The following is a 19,020-nucleotide window of genomic DNA, read 5'->3' on the forward strand; positions in this document are numbered from 1 at the left end:
AAATGTTCAAAAGACAATTGAGAAGTTCTAACCAGTAAAACAAATGAAAACATAAAAGAATGTCATGGAAACATTAAAACAATTTTTAGTTAGTAGAAAATGCAAAGAAGATATCAGTGTATGTTTAAATTGTGATTTTTACTCCTGGATTCCAAATTTTGAATGATGGTGAAATAATTGAGTCCTTGTCAAACAGGGAAGTAGAGGAACTGGACCAAAAAGATGAGGAGGAGGAAAGTATTGGTCCTAATGTATTGAATGAGAGTTGCTTAATGTTAACAAAGTATTCAGGAGTTGGAAGAGAAGAAAACAGTTCACACCCAAAAGATTTAAATATTTTCTTTACACTTAGTTTTCTCAATTTGACAACTCCTTTCAGAACTGAATTCTGTAGCTGTCTTACTGTCATTAGAAGCTTAGTTTCTATCTTAACCCCCCCCCCTCCATCAGATATTCTTTGAATGAGGAAGAGAAATGACACTAGTTTCACTCATATTACTGTTTCATTCATATTATTTTTAAATATTCTTTCTGTAAGTTTGCCAGTGATGTGATGTAAGTGTGTATTTAATAGATAATTTTGCTGTTTTAAAGAGATGAAACAGATAATTTTTAGTTTGTGCTATTTTAATAGACTTGAAGCTTTACGAGGGCATTTTCTCAGGTGAAAATGTCCTTTTTTACCTTCTCATATGTACAAACTGGTCTAGAATACAATTAACAGTGCGACCTTTGATATAACAGACCATTAGGTGATAAAAAATTTAACTCTCATTATAGCCAAAAAAATTTTACCACCATTTCCCCCAGTTTTTTAACACAAGTATTAAGTACATATTTACTAAGAAACACTTTACTTAGTAATATATACTTTATTTACTGATGTTTTATGCATATACAGACAAAAAGACAAAGTATTATTAAAGGTTATGTTATTCCCTTTACATTCTATTAATACAGTGCTGTCATTGACTTGCCTTTTATGCATCGGTTCGTTGTTTTTTTTTTTTTTTTTTTTTTTTTTCTCCCTTTCAGTACATAATTCTTAATAGTAGAAAGATGCAATAAATGAAGATGTTTACTCTGGCATTTTAACCATGCCATCACCTCATTAATGTTCTCAAGCACTTTGTTAATTTCTGGTGCTTTTTCCTTACATAAGTTCACATTATCTTCTGTGCCACTCCCTATGTCACTGGTCTTCTGTTTGTCGATTGTCTTCCCACTGTTCACAGATGCTGCAATTTCTTCCCTGCTCAGATAATGTGCAGGCACCTACATAGCCAGGTGGGCAGGAGCAGCAGTGCATAGCACATGCTTCTTGATTAGACTGAGGTTCGAGCCCGTGACCACCAAATGCGGAGGATACGGAAAGGTCAGGGAATGACCACCGCATATCCCCAGAGCAATGTGGCCTTAGTTGCTAATGCTCCTAAAAAAAACAAATAACAACAACAGATAATATACAACTGGAGCTTTTGCATCCTCAATCCAAGCATCCAGGTCATTTGCTTCTTGTTCTAAAAATGCTGCTAATTCAAGGTTATTATTAGTGATTTTTTTTTTCTTTTTTTTTTAATACATATTTTCCAGCAGTTTTCAGTTGCTGCTGAGCTTACTTTCTCCCATGCTAATCCAGTATTGTATGTGATTTCTTTCAGTGTTAATGTTTTCAGAAATTCTAGAACTTTAATTTCTGAGTTCAGAACACCAGCAAGTAGATCACCATGATAGTAGGCTTCGAAGGCTCGAGTAATGCCCTGATCCATGGAGTAAATTAGTGCAGTTGTGTTCATTGGTAGAAGCATGACTCTAATCTTGCCATCTTTTGATTCCAGGATATCAGCTGAAGGATGAACTGGGGGCATTGATTCGACAATTACAAAGCCTTTTCTTCAAGTTTGTTGGAAAGCAAGTGGCATCTCACTGATGGTGCAAACTTACTTTCAAACCATGAAGCAAAAATATAATTTGTCATCCAAGCATTGGAGCAATTTTTATAAATCATAGGTAGAGAATTCATGTTGATGTGCTTAAAACACGAGGAACTTTGACTTTTGCTGATGCACAATGGCTTTAGCTTATGATTTCCTGTTTGCACACAGTAATTCTCTCTGTTAATTTTCATGCCTGCTTTGTTGGATGCCTTTTTAATACCCATTGACTTTTTGGGGTTTATAGTATAGGGCTATTTTGTCACAGTTGTACAATTGTTTATCTGTGAATTCACCATCTTTAATCACATTACACAGTAATTCAGGAAAAGCTTCCGCTGTTGTAATGACACCAAACGCAGATTGCTTAGAAGACTAATCTGGGATATCCCATGACAAGCCTTCCATCTCTAAAGCCACCCATCAGAAACTTGTATCATCTCCACCAAGTAGCTCATGAAATTTAAATGCTTGTGCTTTCAAAATTATCCCATTTATTGGTACTCCTTCCCTACATTTCTGTAGAAACCACTGGTATAAGCATTGCTCCACATCACTGTTTTTGCAGAGTCTAGTTTTCTTTCTTTGGAGGCCTACTTCTTTTTCTTCTTTCATCAAACTGTGGATCATTTCTTCTGGAATTCCACACTCATAAAATATACTGCATTTTGTTTTGTCACTCTTAACTCTTTTGATAATCGTTAACTTTTCTGCAGCTGTATAATTTTTTCTTTTGGTGGCCACTAGTTCAATGTTACTGATTTACTAATTTTGCCGTGTATTTATTTCTGATTCTTAGAATTTACCATGTTTCGAGAAAACTAATGAAAACTAAAATGCCTGTTACAGTGCTGAAGGGAAGTTGTGATTTCTCCATTTATCACTTCTCAGTTCATGTATATTTTTGTGTAGTTTAGCCCTCAACAGTTTTTGCTGTTCTAATTGTAACACAGTCAAAGAAAGGGTGTCATGTGCTTTTTACAAAAATTTACTTTCTAACTAATGTAATGTGCTTGACAAAAGGTAGCTGTATTCCACTCCAGTGGTAGCTGTTTGTAATTCGTATGTTTCATTGATATACTCTTTTATTGCATCTCCCTAGCTGAGGGGAGAAACTGTCTACAGTAATTAGTCTGAGTCCTGTTTACAGAAATTACTCTGCAACTGAATAGAGAATATATAGAAACAAATATACAGCCAATTTTTAGCTATCTTGGAAATATGGTTGTAGGAAGTTCAGTAGATATGAGTGTATATATAGTATTTACCTTTTCCAATTTCCAATATGAAACTACTAGTTCTTTGTACACTACTTTTTTTCCTAATTTTTTTGGGGGACATGATCATACCTATGGTATATTCGAAACCACAGTATTGAAGAGGTGCATAATATCAAGGTTATACTGTGTTTACAGTACATGTAGACTAGTATTTACTCCTCAATTGGAGTTTTTATTGCCATTCAAAAATGTAATAAATAAAAAAAAAATGATTTAACCTAAATTATTTTTTTTAACTAATTTATTTGTAGATGTCAATTATTTTGCTTTATTTAAGGTTGTCAACAGACCTGGTGCTCTGGGAACCAACAGCTCCTCGACTGATCCGATCACATGAATCTCTTTCTGTGAGAAACCAGTCTTCTGGTTTGGACCTAGCAAGCCAGATGATGAAAGAAAGTACGAATTTTCAGACTTTCTCCATGTGTAAATCTGGTCTTCAGTATGGTATGTTAGTTTCTTTTGCAGTAATGTTTGTTGTTTTAAAGACAGTTTTAAAATTATAAATAAGAATTGCTTAAGGCTGATATTCTCATTGACGAAACATTTTATTGAAGTAAGTTTTGTGAATGTAGCACTTTTCTAGTTCACTCCATAATAGTTAGACATTAATAGTAGTACTAATTGAGGCATGGAATGCAAGCTTATGTAGCATCAGCCAAAAAAAAAAAAAAAAAATTGCACATCCATTCCCTCTAAACATTTATCCAGTTCCTCCTTGAATTCGTTTAAGCTATCAACTACACAATGACAGAGGGAAATTTGTTCCAGCAATCAACTACCCGCTGGCTAAAGCCAAATTTCCGCACATCTGTTCAATAACTATCTTTACTTAATTTGAATTTATGCACTACTTTGCACTTAGTAGTAGTAGTGGTATGTGATGCAAGAAAGCAAGTGTATGAACTTATGCAGCATCAGCAAAAAAAAAAAAAAAAAATTAATTATTTAACCTATCAACTTCCACGATAGATGGAAGTTTTTTCCAGCAATTAACCACCTGCTGGCTAAAGCCAAATTTCCACACATCTATTTGAATTTATGCCCCCTTACGTTCATAATCTGAACAAGTGGAAGAATCCCATCAGAATTCAGTGTGCTCAACCCATTCAAGGCCTTGTACACCTCAATCAGATCACCTCGCAGGTGCCTAGTTTACAGCTGCTGCAATTTGCAGAACTTAAGAAGCCTCTCTTGGTAAGAGGATCCCTACATTCCCCTCGCCAATCTCGTTGCCCTTCTCTGTACATGCTCAAGCAAATCTACATCCTTCCTAAAATGAGGCTTCCAGACCTGTATGCAGTACTTAAGGTGTGGCCTGACCATTGCCTTATACAGAGGGACAATTACCTCCTTTTCCCTGCTAGCTAAATTCCTGTATATCATTGATAAAACCCCATGACCTGCCCTGGAAGCTGGTCTGCATTGCTCAGAAAACTTCATATCTGACTGCACAATTACTCCCAGGTCTTTTTCATTTTCTACCACCTTAAGTGTAATACCACACAGTTGGTATGTTTCTCTGGGGTTACTTCTACCCATATGCAGTACTTTGCATTTGTCAATGTTAAACTTCAGCTGCCACTTCTCAGCCCATCTGCCCAAATTTTCTAGATCCTGTTGCAGTAGCACACTGCCATTACCGTAATAACAACTCTGCCAACCTTTGTATCATCTGCAAACACTAAGCCTGTTATACTTTCATCAATATCATTGATAAATATACAAAACAGTGATCCAACACCAAACCTTGTGGGACTCCACTAATAACATTAGTCCACAAAGAGCAGCACCCATTGATTACCCCCCTCTGTCTTCTCCCAATCAACCATCCTTTTATCCATTGTAGCAACTTACTCTTAATACCATTCTGCTCCAATTTGTACAGTAGTCTACCATGCACAACAGTGTCAAAGCTTTCCTGAAGTATATGATTTCAAAATTTATTTTTTGCATCCAGTTCCTTTGTAACCACATCATAATATCCAATCAAATTTGTCAGACAAGACTTTCCCTTAACAAACCTTTGCCGCCTCATTTAATATAACTGGATAGATCCCATGCACCCCAGGTGCCTTTCTTATGTTAAATTCAACAGTTTCTCCTCTACTTTGTTTTCAGTTATTACAAAATCATTAAGCACCCTGCTACAATTTGATAACCTTCTGGCATTTTCATACCTTAATAACTCCTTATGTGGGAATGTAGATGCAAAATACTCATTCAGTTTGGTGTTTGCTATCTGAGCAGGATCATCAACAGTCGAACTATCGATATCATGTGGACCAATCAGATTCATTCCCTTCCTTTTAGAGTTTTTATAAGTAAAGAAATCCTTGCTGTTTTTCTTAGCATCCTTTGCCAAAGATTTCTCGTAATCTGCCTAACCTCCTTTGTGACTTGATTACAGACTAGCTTATATCTGCCATACACTTTTGTGTCGTCTGATAATTTATATGCATCCCATGCATTTTTCTTCTCTGCCACGAGTCTCATTAATTCATTTGACAACCAATTTAGGCCTAAACCTTGAACAATATTTCTTAATAGGTATGAAACGTCTAGTAGCTTCCACAATTAATTCCTTGAATGCTTCTCACTTAGAATTTGCTGTTAGTAACATCATCAGGTGATCCCACTGTACAGTGTTTAAATTTTTTTTTTTCTTTTGTGAAGTTTAACCTTTTTATAAATTTTAAAAAAATTTAATGGTTACAAATGTGTGTTCAATCTTGGGTGGTCGGCACCTAACCCTATTTTTCCCATAGGGCCTGTTTATATTGCACAATTTTGCATTGCACGAGGGTTTATAGGAACACAACTATCATGCTATACAAGGACTGACTGTATTATGTCCCTCTTCTAATCTGAATAGGGCACTCTCATCAAGAATCACTATAGTTCTACAAATTGCAGCATCTGGATCTGATTGAAGTGTTTAAGGCTTAAATGGCTTGGATAAATTAAATGATAATGGCATCCTTCCCTCTTGGATGTGACATATAAGGGGACATAGAGTTAAACTGGAAAATTATGGTTACAAGATGGATATAAAAAAAAAAAAAAAAACTTGCTTTCAGCCAGAGAGTAATAGATTTTTAGAACAAATTTGCATCTGGTGGGTACTCTCCAAACAGGCCTCTGCGGTTGGGTATATCCATACTGTTTTTTTGAGTCTTTTTTCACCAACCTTGCGTAGAATTAAAACACCAGGGAAACTAAACTTTTGATAACTGATTTATAATAAGTCAAAATACCCGCATCTACAACAAATTTAACTTTACAATAAACTCTACATATAAATTATTAAAATCTGCTACATTACAATCAATAAAATGCATAAAATATACTGATTAAAACGATAAAAACCGGAAAATTATCGTTTTTTATCGTTTTAATCAGTATATTTTATGCATTTTATTGATTGTAATGTAGCAGATTTTAATAATTTATATGTAGAGTTTATTGTAAAGTTAAATTTGTTGTAGATGCGGGTATTTTGACTTATTATAAATCAGTTATCAAAAGTTTAGTTTCCCTGGTGTTTTAATTCTACGCAAGGTTGGTGAAAAAAGACTCAAAAAAACAGTATCTGGTGGGTAGTTTGAATAAATTTAAAGGAGTGGACAAATTATTAAAAGGGATGGAAAAATGAAGTGGTTAATGTGGTTTTTTTAATATGTTCCAGGTGCTCATAACTAGTTTTTGTATGAAAATAAATGGACCTGTTGTACTGGATTCCATTGCATAAAGAGATAAATACTGTATAATCCAGTGAAAAAATTTTAATAACAAATGAAGGGCCCCTTCATCAGCAAATTCAAACAGGATAAAGATGTTAGAGGCAAAATTTAACAGATACAGATAACAATTAAACGCTGAGCAGCTGAATATTTTGACTGATTTAATGAATTTTGCTGTCTTGCCGTCAAAGCCACTTGCTATGGGAGTGGAAGCAAGCATTACCAACCTCAATGAAGAAGCTGCTAATGAAATCTGCTTCAAAATGGCCTCCATCCTCAATGCACATGGCCTGTTCACTCTAACCTTAACCACCGACAGCATGCTGCTGTTTCCTCCATAAGAAAAGACAGCACCATCGTCATGCTTCCTGCAGACAAGGGACGTTGCACTGTCATATTAGACTGGTCAGATTATCTAGAGAAAGCCCTCGTCCTCCTACAAGACCCCAACATCTACGAACCTGTGACAGATCAGTCTATCAAAGTCTTGGGACGCCTGGAGTCAAGTGTTAACAAACTAGTCTATACATGGTTTAAATCAGGGAAAATTTCTGGTTCGACTCGGTGGCTTCTGTATGCCATGGGTTGTCAACTGCCTCAGTTTTATAGCCTGCCTAAGATTCATAAGCCAGCTGTTCCCCTCTGGCCCATTGGTCCTGCTGCAATGCACCTACATATGAGCTATCTAAGTATATTGCATGACCGCTTACACACTTTGTGGAAAATACTGCCCACACTGTCACTAACAGTGGCGAGTTCATTCACCTTATTAAAGGGCTGTCAATCTCTGACAGCGAGATCATGGCGTCATTCAAGTAGTGTCCCTGTTTACATAGATTCCAGTCCAACAGGCCGTAAACTGACAAAGAGGCTTCTGGAGAATGACTCATATTTACCAAGCAGAACATCACTATCCACAGAAGACATCTGTACTGCCCTCAACCTATGCTTATCAGGCAGCGGCATTACCTTTGGGGATTCCTTATACAAGCAGGTGCACAGTACTGCCATGGGCACTCCTGTTAGCTCCGTCATGGCCAACATCGCCATGGAGAAATTGGAAGAACAGATATTCCTGGACCCGCCTGTACCTATTACAACATGGTGCAGATACGTCAATGACATCTTCACCGTCATACCACGTGGTTCTGAAGCAACATTACTGGAGTACCTCAATTCGTTGTCAGTGTTCATCCAGTTCACTTTAGAGTTAGAAGTGGACGGTCCCTTCCATTTTTAGATGTCCTGGTAAAATGTTTGGGTCCACACCTGGAAAATTCTGTATACTATAAGCCAATATGGTGTAGGCAGTTTACCAACTACAGATCGGGCTCTGCCTATAGCCATCTCAACAGCACCCCGGGCGGTGCTGTTGAGATGCTTGGAGCCATTCCAGCTCAGATGAAGCCAGGTGCACAGATTTCCAAGTGAAAACGTGGCCAATTGTGGCTAGCCAACTGACATATTAGACAAGTGCTTATTGCAAGCAGAAGAGCTCACAATCCCGAGACCATTGTCAACTCATGGTAATATGCCTACAGCCTACATTCCCTACTATCCGGGCATGTTGGGCCAAATTTCGAAAATCCTCCGAGAATACCGCATAAAATGCATGCAACTACACGGTAGGAGCTTGCGTTCTCTGGTTTCTAATGTGAAGACTCCGGTTGCCCCTCTTTTGCACAGCAGTGTGGTTTACCGGATAACTTGCAAAGATTGTGGCAGCTGCTATGTAGGGGAGAGCTCAAGACTCCTTCAAGACCACCTTGCAGAGCACAACAGGTCAATTCACCTTGGTAAGACTGACCAATCCATAATCACGGAACACTGGTCGACCCACCATGACCTTAACCCTAAGTGTGGTTATGAAGTGATTGACCAATCCCGACACTATCGCTCCCGCCTCTGGCTAGAGTCGCTTAACATATCATGCAATTCAAGAACTATGAATCGCTGCAAGGGCACGAGGCTACACCCTATCTTGAAACTGGATAAATGCTGGCAGCAAATCCACATGCATCCGCACAACAACTAGCAGCAATCTAGTAGTTGAATGATTAATCTCATGACCATGCACGCACAACTCTATCTGTTAAATTTTGTCTTTAATGTTTTTATCTGCTGATGAAGGGTCAAATGGGCAAATTTGCTGAAATTTGCCCATTTGACCCTGAACGCCATTTGTTATTAAAGTTTTTCACTGGATTATACAGTTTATCTGTTTAGTTTTTGTATAACTAATTTTCATCAAATTATTTCAACTTTTATTTAAGTTATTCAGATGCTTGAAGGTCCTGAAAGTCACTAAATAACAGTATAAACATGATCCAATTTTACTACTCAGCTTTATAAGTCTATTGTGAGTTTCAAAGATTTATATTAAATTTACAATCAACAGTATATATTTCTACATGTAATTGTGCAAATAATTTCCATGCCTGCAGTATATTTTTATACAACTACTATTTCTTATTATTTGTATGAACTATCATGCTAATTGCATGCACACAGGTGATAGATCACTTGTGTGCATGCATATATTTTATCCAGAGTTTTTTTGTTGTTGTTTTAATTTCTCAAAAGCTTAATTTTTTTTTATCAGATTCTAGTTCAGATGAAGAAGGCAATGGTATTTTCTATTCTGTATATGATCAGTGGAACAGACAACGCCACAAACAGAGAAAGACACAACAGCAAAGCATACAGACCAAAATTGCTATAACTTTAAATATTGCTCATGGCAAGGTGACTCTCTGTACACCTCTCAGGGTAAGTGTTATCAAGATTTAGGTATCCCTTCTCTATATCACCAGCATGAATAAAACTATTGAAATCATAGTTTTTATGTAACTCTCCAATTTATTTTAAAGAAATTTGGTTACACATACTTTTGATGAAGCTATCTACTGCTATATGTATCCATTAATTAATATTATCCAGTTCTGTATGTATCTTTTAATATAAGGTTGCTAATATTGTGTTTTGAAGGACATTTGCAATATGGGAATACTGGTAAATGAGATACTTATTTGTCTAGATGAAAATTCATTAACAGTTTAAACTAACTATTAAATGTTGCAGAACCTCTTTGTGTTCCTTCATCAGTAATACATAGATAGAAACTTTACATGGCAAGCAAAACAATGCTGAAAAGTCACTCTTACAATAAGGTCATAAAACATTTGTATGTAGAAAATAACTTTGACATTATTTACCTAGATTTCATTAAAGTTTTTGATACTTTCCTGTATGGTAAGTTATTGTATTAATTGGAGAAAATTAGAATCATAGGGAAAACCCATTTTCCCTAAAATGGGTCAGGAGGCAGAGGGTGGCCATTCTTTGTAGTGGACCAGTGTAGCAAGTGAATTCTCTGAGAGATTTATGCCAGAATCCCCCCTTACCTTCCTTAATAACATTTAGGAAATACAGAGCTAGCTGGCAAATTTTGATGATGATTTGAAGGTTAAGATGTTAATGGTCAAAACCAGGTTGCTGCTTCATAAGGATTGAAATGGATGGAAAGTGTAAGAATGCAGTTTGAGTGGGTGGCCAGGAAACTACATGGATATATCAAACCTTGGTAAGCAGGGCAAAGCATGTCATTATTCCTTTATATAAGAAAATGGTGAGATAAAACCTGGAATATTCTGTGTGGGTCTGGAGGCCACAACTGAAAAAGACTTAGTAGAATTTCTAAAGGTGGTTTAAAAAAGGCAGTTTAAGTAAGTAGCACTAATTGTCCTTACAAGGAAATGACTTACAAGGTACGGACTGCAGAGCTTGATAACTAGATGCTTTGGGAGTTGTTGATTAAGGTGTATAAGGTCCTGAAAAGGATGAGCAAAATGAATGAGGAGGTATATTCCCATCAGTGGGAGTGATATGAATAAGGGGAAATAAAGTTGGCAAACAAGATCTCTTGAAGTTATTGGATAACATTGTTGTTGATCATTTGAATAGATTACTGCCTTCAGTGGTGGGTGAGGCAACTTTGGTACAGTGTGCTATATTTTATTTATTTTTGGCACATACAGAAAGACTCTTCCTCACACCATATGGATATTCAGGCAAATTCAGTTATCAGATGACATACTAAGGGTTGAAACCTTCAGTGCGATATTCAAGAGGTACATATCACCTCATGTGGTTTGTATGATGGGAAGCAAAATGGTCCAGTTCTGATCATTAACCATCTTCCTACTTTAAATCATCATTAAACTGACATCTTCTCCTGCACTTGCTCATCAGTTACATTAAGCAAGATAAGAAACAGAAGTGACCCCAATACTTCCTGAGGACACCACTCACTTCACTGATCTGCCCTGAGCTATATCCATTTAACCACTCTCTCCTATCTTTTACTCAGCTCTTGATTCAACAAAGAACCTTTCCATTAATCTCAGTTTGCTTCAGTTCATATAATAGTCTTTAATGAGAACCATATCAGATGTATTACTGAAATCAACGTAAATAATGTCAAAAGATGTCGGGAGTCTGGGTACGAGGTTAGCCTGTGCGGACGAAGCTCTTCGACGCTCTTGGAACAGAGTTTTTCCTGATTTATTTTCTGATTTATTAGCTTAAATTGTCATATTAACTTATTTTCTAGAGTAGCTTTATATTCCTAGTTACGATACTTAGTTTAAAGTGTAACTTAGACAGAGATTTTGTAGGTATCGGTAACAGTATCAAATCCACGTGTTACAAATTGAACGAGAGGTCTTTTTTTTTTTAACCAAATTTAGTCGATTTATTAACCAATTGTTATATCAAATTATCTTCTATAAGTAGATTATAGACCTAGTCAGGATCCTTAGTTCAGGATCCTAAATTGAGGTAGCGAGATTTGGAAGCTAATCAATACTTAAGAGTCCGTAGAAGTACCGTTCGTGAATTCCCGCCATTTTTACACGATAGCATAAGCTTAGTGTAGTATAGTGCATAATATAATATTGTCAATCAATTAATCAGTAAATCTATTAATCTTGATAAACTTTATTGTCAATTAAATTGTACTTTTAACTATATATATATATATATATATATATATATATGTATATATAACGACTTGGTCGTAACAAATAATTAATACATAACTATAGTGGTACACGTGATACGGAAGTTGTATAAAGGGAACTCGTAGAAAACACGAGATACCGAAAAAATAAATATAGCGTTATAACTGTTTTGGGATATAACTTAAGGAATTAATTTTGTTTTGAAATTTTATTGAATAAATCGGAATCATGACTCAGACCAGAGCAGCAAAGCAAAAGGCTCAAGCTAATGGAAGTGCTGTGGCTCAAAGCAGAACTGAGAGGGCCAGTTGTCCTCTGATTCACAGCCTTATAAAATGCACTCCTTGCTTGATGTTTGCAGAGCAATCGGGTACGGGACATGATACTGCCAAGGGGGATGTCTTTGTGTGTGCACGATGTAAGGAGTGCAAGGAAATCAGGCGACAACTCAGCGTTGTTATGGGCCTTTTGAGAGCTTGAAGGACAGGGTGGATGCCCTCTAAGGAAATAAATTGAGGGGCCCATCAAGCTCTCAGCTGCCCACATCAACGCCAGAGCTTGCACTTGGTCATCAGGCAACACAGAGGCAGCCCCCTAGGCAGAATGCGCTGGTCCCACAGGAACTAGTAGTTGTTGGTGACTCGATTGTCAGGGAAACGGGGAACATGCTTTGTAAAAAGGATAGGTGGAATAGGACCAGGGTATGTCTGCCAGGGGCAAAGGTTGATGACGTTGTAGAGCGGATATCATCTTTTAAGGGCACAAAAGGTGATATAGTTGTACACGTTGGCACTAATGATATTAAGAGTAGGAGACCAGCGGAATTACTTAGCAAGTACAGGTCACTGTTGAAAAAAAGCCATGAATTAGGGTTGAATTTGAAAGTATCTGCAATTCTGCCCAGACACGATAGGAGGGAGTATATGATGAGAGCCTTGTCGATCAATTCGGCCCTGGAGGGATTGTGCAAGGCTCAAGGGGTAGAATTTTTTTCAGCCTGGACTGTACTTGTTAACAGGAGAGATTGCTTCTACAGGGATGGGATACACTTAAATAGAAAGGGTGCAAGAATTTTTGCTGATGCTGTCGAGGCAGTGTTAGGTGGGTCGGAAAACTGCTAGTTGGGGGGGGGATACAAGGACTAATAGATTAACAGTAGCCACTGGCAGAGGTGGAAGTGATTCTTGCACTGCTTCTATTGAAATGAGCAGAAGCCAGAAAAACAAGATGCAGGATATTTCAGAGACTGCTGGGAGTCATTGCGGTACAAGTAAACACATGGGTTGTGTTAGGGTAGCTAAGAATAGAAACAGGTGCATGTATACCTGCATGTACACTAATGCTAGGAGTTTGGTAAATAAACTTGATGAATTTGAGGTATTGCTCAAAACATCAAAAGCAGATATTGTTGGGATATCAGAGACGTGGTGTCACACAGATATAAGGAATGCAGAACTGGAATTTGGGGAATACAATGTGTATAGAAAGGATAGACAGGACAGGGGGGGAGGGGAGGAGGGGTTATGCTATTAGTTAAGAAACACATAAAGTCCAAGGAAGTGAGGCCAGTCGACATCGATGGACAGGGCAGTGTCGAGTCAGTTTGGTGTGACATAAGCATAGGGAAATCAAAATTGAGAGTAGGAGTGTGCTATAGGCCTAATGACTCTGATGAGTATAATAAGATATTGTACAGGGACATAGAGTGGGCCAGTAAATCAGAGAGTCTTATAATGGGGGATTTTAATTTCCCAGATATTGACTGGAATTTGTGGATTGGTCACTCGCACACTAGCAAGGCTTTTGTGGATTTATTGGATGATTGTTTTCTACATCAGCATGTTCGTGAGGCAACAAGAGGGAGCAATACTCTTGATCTGATTATCAGTAGTGATTCTTCGTGCATTAAGAATATGCAGATAAATGAACCACTAGGTGGCAGTGATCACAGTGTGTTGAAGTGGGATTTACTCAAGGAGGTAACTACCATCAGAGGTAAAGGGAAGAGTTTTTGTTTTCGTAAAGGCGACTATGATGGTCTGAGACAGTATTTAAATTCTATACAGTGGGACCAACTGATGATGTTACCAACAGCAAACTCAAAATGGGAAGCATTCAAGGAACTAATCTTATCTTGGAGGCTACCAGGCTTTACATACCAACTAAGAAATATTGTTCAAGGTTTAGGCCTAAATGGTTGTCAGATGAACTAATGGAGACATGTGGCAGAGAAGAAAAATGCATGGGATACATACAAATTAATGGGAGACATGGAAGCCTATGATAGATATAAGTTGGTCTGTAACCAAGTCACAAAGGAGATTAGGCAGGCAAAGGCAGACTACGAAAAATCCTTGGCAAAGGATGCAAAGAAAAACAGAAAAGAGTTCTTTACCTATTTAAACTCAAGAAGGAAAGGGATGAATCAGATTGGTCCACTGGATATTGATGGTTCAACAGTTGAGGATCCTGCTCAGGTGGCTAACAATCTAAACGAGTATTTTGCATCTACATTCACGCACGAGGAGTTATTCAGGAAGGAGAATGATGTAGGTAAAGTAAACTTTGGCAGTGAGCTGGATGATTTTGTAATAACTGAGAGGAAAGTGGAGGAGAGATTGTTGAGGATAAACATAAAAAAGGCACCTGGGGTGGATGGGATCTATCCAGTTATATTAAAGGAGGCAGCAAAGGAAGTAAGCAAACCCCTAGCCATAATTATGAGAGCTTCTTTGGACTCAGGGGAGGTACCCATAGACTGGAGATGTGCAAATGTAACCGCAATTCACAAAGGAGGATCAAAGGCTGACACAAGTAATTATAGACCTGTTAGTTTAACTTCTGTTCCAGGTAAATTAATGGGGGCACTGGTTAAAGAAGCACTGCAGGATCATCTAGACAAGAATTCAGTTATAGCTCAGACGCAGCATGGTTTTGTTAAAGGCAGGTCTTGTCTGACCAATTTGATTGGATACTATGATGTAGTCACAAAAGAACTGGATGCAGGGAATAACTTTGATATTATATATTTGGATCTTAGAAAGGCTTTTGATACTGTTGCACATGGAAGACTGCTGCACAAATTGGAGCAGTGTGGCATTGGAGGCAAATTGCTGCTATGGATAAGGGGATGGTTGAGTGGCAGAAGACAGAGAGTGGTAATCAATGGACACTGCTCAACATGGACTAATGTTATTAGTGGAGTTCCTCAGGGTTCAGTGTTGGGTCCGTTGTTGTTTTCGGTGTTTATGAATGATATTGATGATGGGATATCAAGTTTAATGTCCAAGTTTGCAGATGATATAAAGGTTGGCAGGGTTGTTAAGGACACTACTGACGCTATGCTGCTGCAACAGGATCTGGAAAGGTTGAACAGATGGGCTGAGAGGTGGCAAATGAAGTTTAACATTGACAGATGTAAAGTACTACATATGGGAAACAGTAACCCCAGATCACCGTATCAACTCTGTGGTACTACGCTGACAGTGGTAGAGAATGAAAAGGACCTGGGGGTAATTGTGCAGGCAGATATGAAGTTCTCTGAGCAGTGCAGATGAGCTGCAAGAGTAGCTCATGGTGTCTTGTCAATGATATACAGGAATTTTTCTAGCAGGGATAAGGAGGTGATTATTCTCTTGTATAAGGCAATGGTTAGGCCACATCTTGAGTACTGTATACAGGTCTGGAGGCCTCATTTCAAGAAGGATGTAGAGCTGCTGGAACGGGTACAGAGAAGGGCAACAAGATTAGAGAATGGAACAAAGGGTTGCTCTTACGAAGAAAGGCTTAAGTTTTGCAAATTACAGAGTCTGGAGACTAGGCACCGGCGAGGTGATCTGATAGAGGTGTATAAGGCTTTGAATGGTTTGAGCATGCTCAATGCCAATGGGATTCTTCATCTTGCTCAAAATAATCACCTCAGAGGGCATAAATTCAAATTGAGGAAGGACGGATGTCGGATAGATGTGCGGAAATTTGCCTTTGGCCAGCGGGTGGTTGGTTGGTGGAACCGACTTCCGTCACTTGTTGTTGAAGTTGATAGCCTAAACAAATTTAAGGCTCAACTGGACAGGTATTTCGAACGAACGGAGGGGTGAAATGGGAGTGGTGTGTTTTTGTTTTTTTTTTTTTTTTGGCTGATGCTGAATAAGCTTGCTTTCTTGCATCATATGCCTCTGCTAATGCTAGTTGTTTCTTGCATCCAACTATCTTATCATCATAATTAATTGCATTGGCAAAGAAATCTCCCCTTCATGAACCGATGCTGTAATCCATTAAGGATATTCCTCTATGTACTGTATTGTATCCTTTGCCACAGATTCCATGATCTTTCCCCACCACTGAAATCAGACTCACTGGTCTGTAATTGTCCATGTCCTTTGTGGAATTGGAATGACATTAGCACTCCTCCAATTCAGGGGAATTGCCCTAGTATCTAATGACCATTTTATTAACATTCCCATAAGGCTGAAACACTCATATTCAACCTTTTTAGTATAACAGGATTCTAACATTAGTTATGGTCCAGTGGCTGTGTCTATTAGTTATTTATCTTACTAATGTAATCCTAACTAAGATTAAAAATAGCAAGAGCTTATTTTTAACTAACTTACCTCATGTCTTCCATATCTCTGTTAGTCCTGTTATATCAGCATTGGTTGACCTAATCAAAAGTTCACATTTAATACTTCCTGGTGTTACTGTATAGATAAATTTGTCTCTTGTCTTTTTAGAACCCTGATGAATCCTTTATTTGTTTAAGCGCATTTGCACTTATTTCAATGTTTCTTTCTGTGTTGGTAATTGTTGCTTGGACACAAGTACTTGCAGGGAGGGTGCAAGTGGTGGTTTTGGTTTATATCACTAAACTGCACTATTCCAATGGCTCCCCTAACCTTCCAAATTGGCAGTTTCTTTGAAGACACTAGCAGAATCTCTTGCATCTGCTATATTTAAAGTTCCATATTTACAAAAATATATGATAACCTGAGTCCAACTACTTAAGTGGCCATAATGCATCTGGAGTCTGCACAATATAGTTATGTAAATCACACATTCAAATTGATGTGATGACTTGAGTGCATCTACAAATATTTATACTATTGAACTATTTGCAAATTGCACTGGTTGCAAATTCTATCTGGTTGTTACCATATAAACAGAATTTATTTTACTATAATAGACAATGAACCATAAACAATGTTTATGGTTCTAGCAAGGATGCAGTCACCTTTACCATCAGTAGTTAACTGATGGCATAGGATACAAGTTTTCTGTGGTATATAAGTAAAAGAGCTATTAAATGCATTTATGTCCAGTATTTATACTGTTTCCTTAATTTTTGGCAAAAATTAATGTGGAAGATTGTATTGTAAATTGATTATGAAGCCAAGTTATATAGGAGCTGAGGTATATTTGCAGAGGTATATTCCTAACTACACTCCTAAGTTCAGGTTAGGTTTGCCCTGAGTATAGTTAATTTTACTAACTTGTGTGTGTTTATTTTGAAATTTGCCTATTCATGATATCTAGTTAATTTTAATCTTTTTTTTTATTTTTATTTTTTTTTATTATGGTGACAGGGTTCTAACCATGTCACCATAATAAATCATTTAAAAAAAGTATTTGTGCTACAATACATTTGAACTTTCCTACTATTCAGGATAATAGTAGCAATGTCCTTCCTAGTCAGCATGGTGAATTACAGTTGTTTGTTGAAGATGCAACATTCTTTGCTTCATCACGTCACAGAGGTAATCCAAATGAAAGTTATATTTGCTTTCAGGCAAATAAAGGAGTTTTATATCACAATGGTAAGAATTTTTATAACTATTTTTAATCACCTTCTTGCTCTGTTTTTTTTTTTTTTTAAACAGATAAGGATATATAATAAATTATATGAAGTTGCTGGTTTTACTTCTAAAATTATTTTTTAATCTTTTAATCAAGGTTATAATTATCTTTTATTTTGAACATATAACCTGGATGTAACTTATGCAACAGGGAATTTAAACTAAAGTTTGCATGTCTGTAATTTTTTTTATTTCTTATTTGATTTGATTTTTTTAAAAACTATATCTGGAATGATGAATATCACAGTTGTGTTATAAATATGTAACTGGAGAATGAATCCTAAACTCCACATTCAATTCTAAAAATTAAAGATAGGTGAACAGCATCCATAGTGAAAAATGTGTTGCTCTTATATAGTCATCTCTTTATAATCTGCTTAATTTGTCGGACTGTCCATTAACTCAGGTTCTCAAACTGTGTGTCGTGATGCCCTGGGAAGGTGCCATAATTTACCAGGGGCATTGCAGACAATGTAATAGTTTTGTAAGACTTCCATGACAAATATTAAAAATGTATTAAGAATGATTTTTTTTTCTTTTTCTTTCTTTGATATCTACTACTATTTGATCTGTATTATTAATCTAAATAATTATAGAAAATATAATAATTATATTAACATTAAAAATAAGAAATTGCACAATTATCGATGTTTTACTTCAAGGGAGGTACCGGAAAAATTTTACAGGTCAAGGGAGGCGCAAGCTCAGAAAGTTTGAGAACTGCTGCATTGACTCAAAACACATCCACTCTCATTAACATCCATTTATTGGGAGACAAACGTTGCTACACGTCCGTAGGAATAACCTTAATTAGAGGATACATTATATATTATAGCAATTAGAGGATACATTATATTAATACTTAGAACATGGAACATTATCCTAATCTAAATGGCTCCTTTCAGAACCAAACAACAACAAAGAACATAGGACACCCTCTGAATATTCTTCAACTTAATATTGAGGGTATAAGCCGATCAAAAAGTGACTACCTCTTAAAAGTGCTTAACGACTACCATGTAGATGTTGTGCTGCTACAAGAAACACACTGTGAAGATCAAAACCAACTTTACTCTAGATGTAAATTACCAGGATACAGCCTTGTCGCGGCTACTTTCCATAAAAGCTATGGTACCACTACACATATCCGAAATAAAATTGACCAAATAGAAATTTTGGACATAAGCACT

At 37.0% G+C, this 19,020-nt stretch overlaps 1 protein-coding gene across 1 annotated transcript in view; it reads left to right on the forward strand.

Annotated features, from left to right (window-relative positions):
* Nucleotides 1-19,020, forward strand: part of Atg2 (Autophagy-related 2) — a 359,564-nt gene that overhangs the window by 165,395 nt on the left and 175,149 nt on the right. The window contains exons 20-22 of the mRNA XM_090386633.1: nt 3,492-3,661; nt 9,560-9,726; nt 17,641-17,791. Of these exons, the coding sequence (XP_090242759.1) occupies nt 3,492-3,661; nt 9,560-9,726; nt 17,641-17,791 (488 nt within the window). The remainder of the gene's footprint in view (nt 1-3,491; nt 3,662-9,559; nt 9,727-17,640; nt 17,792-19,020) is intronic.

The sequence above is a fragment of the Mastigoproctus giganteus genome, chromosome 12 (assembly GCF_048544385.1).
Source record: "Mastigoproctus giganteus isolate SK-2022 chromosome 12, ASM4854438v1, whole genome shotgun sequence".
Taxonomy (NCBI): Eukaryota; Metazoa; Arthropoda; class Arachnida; order Uropygi; family Thelyphonidae; genus Mastigoproctus; species Mastigoproctus giganteus.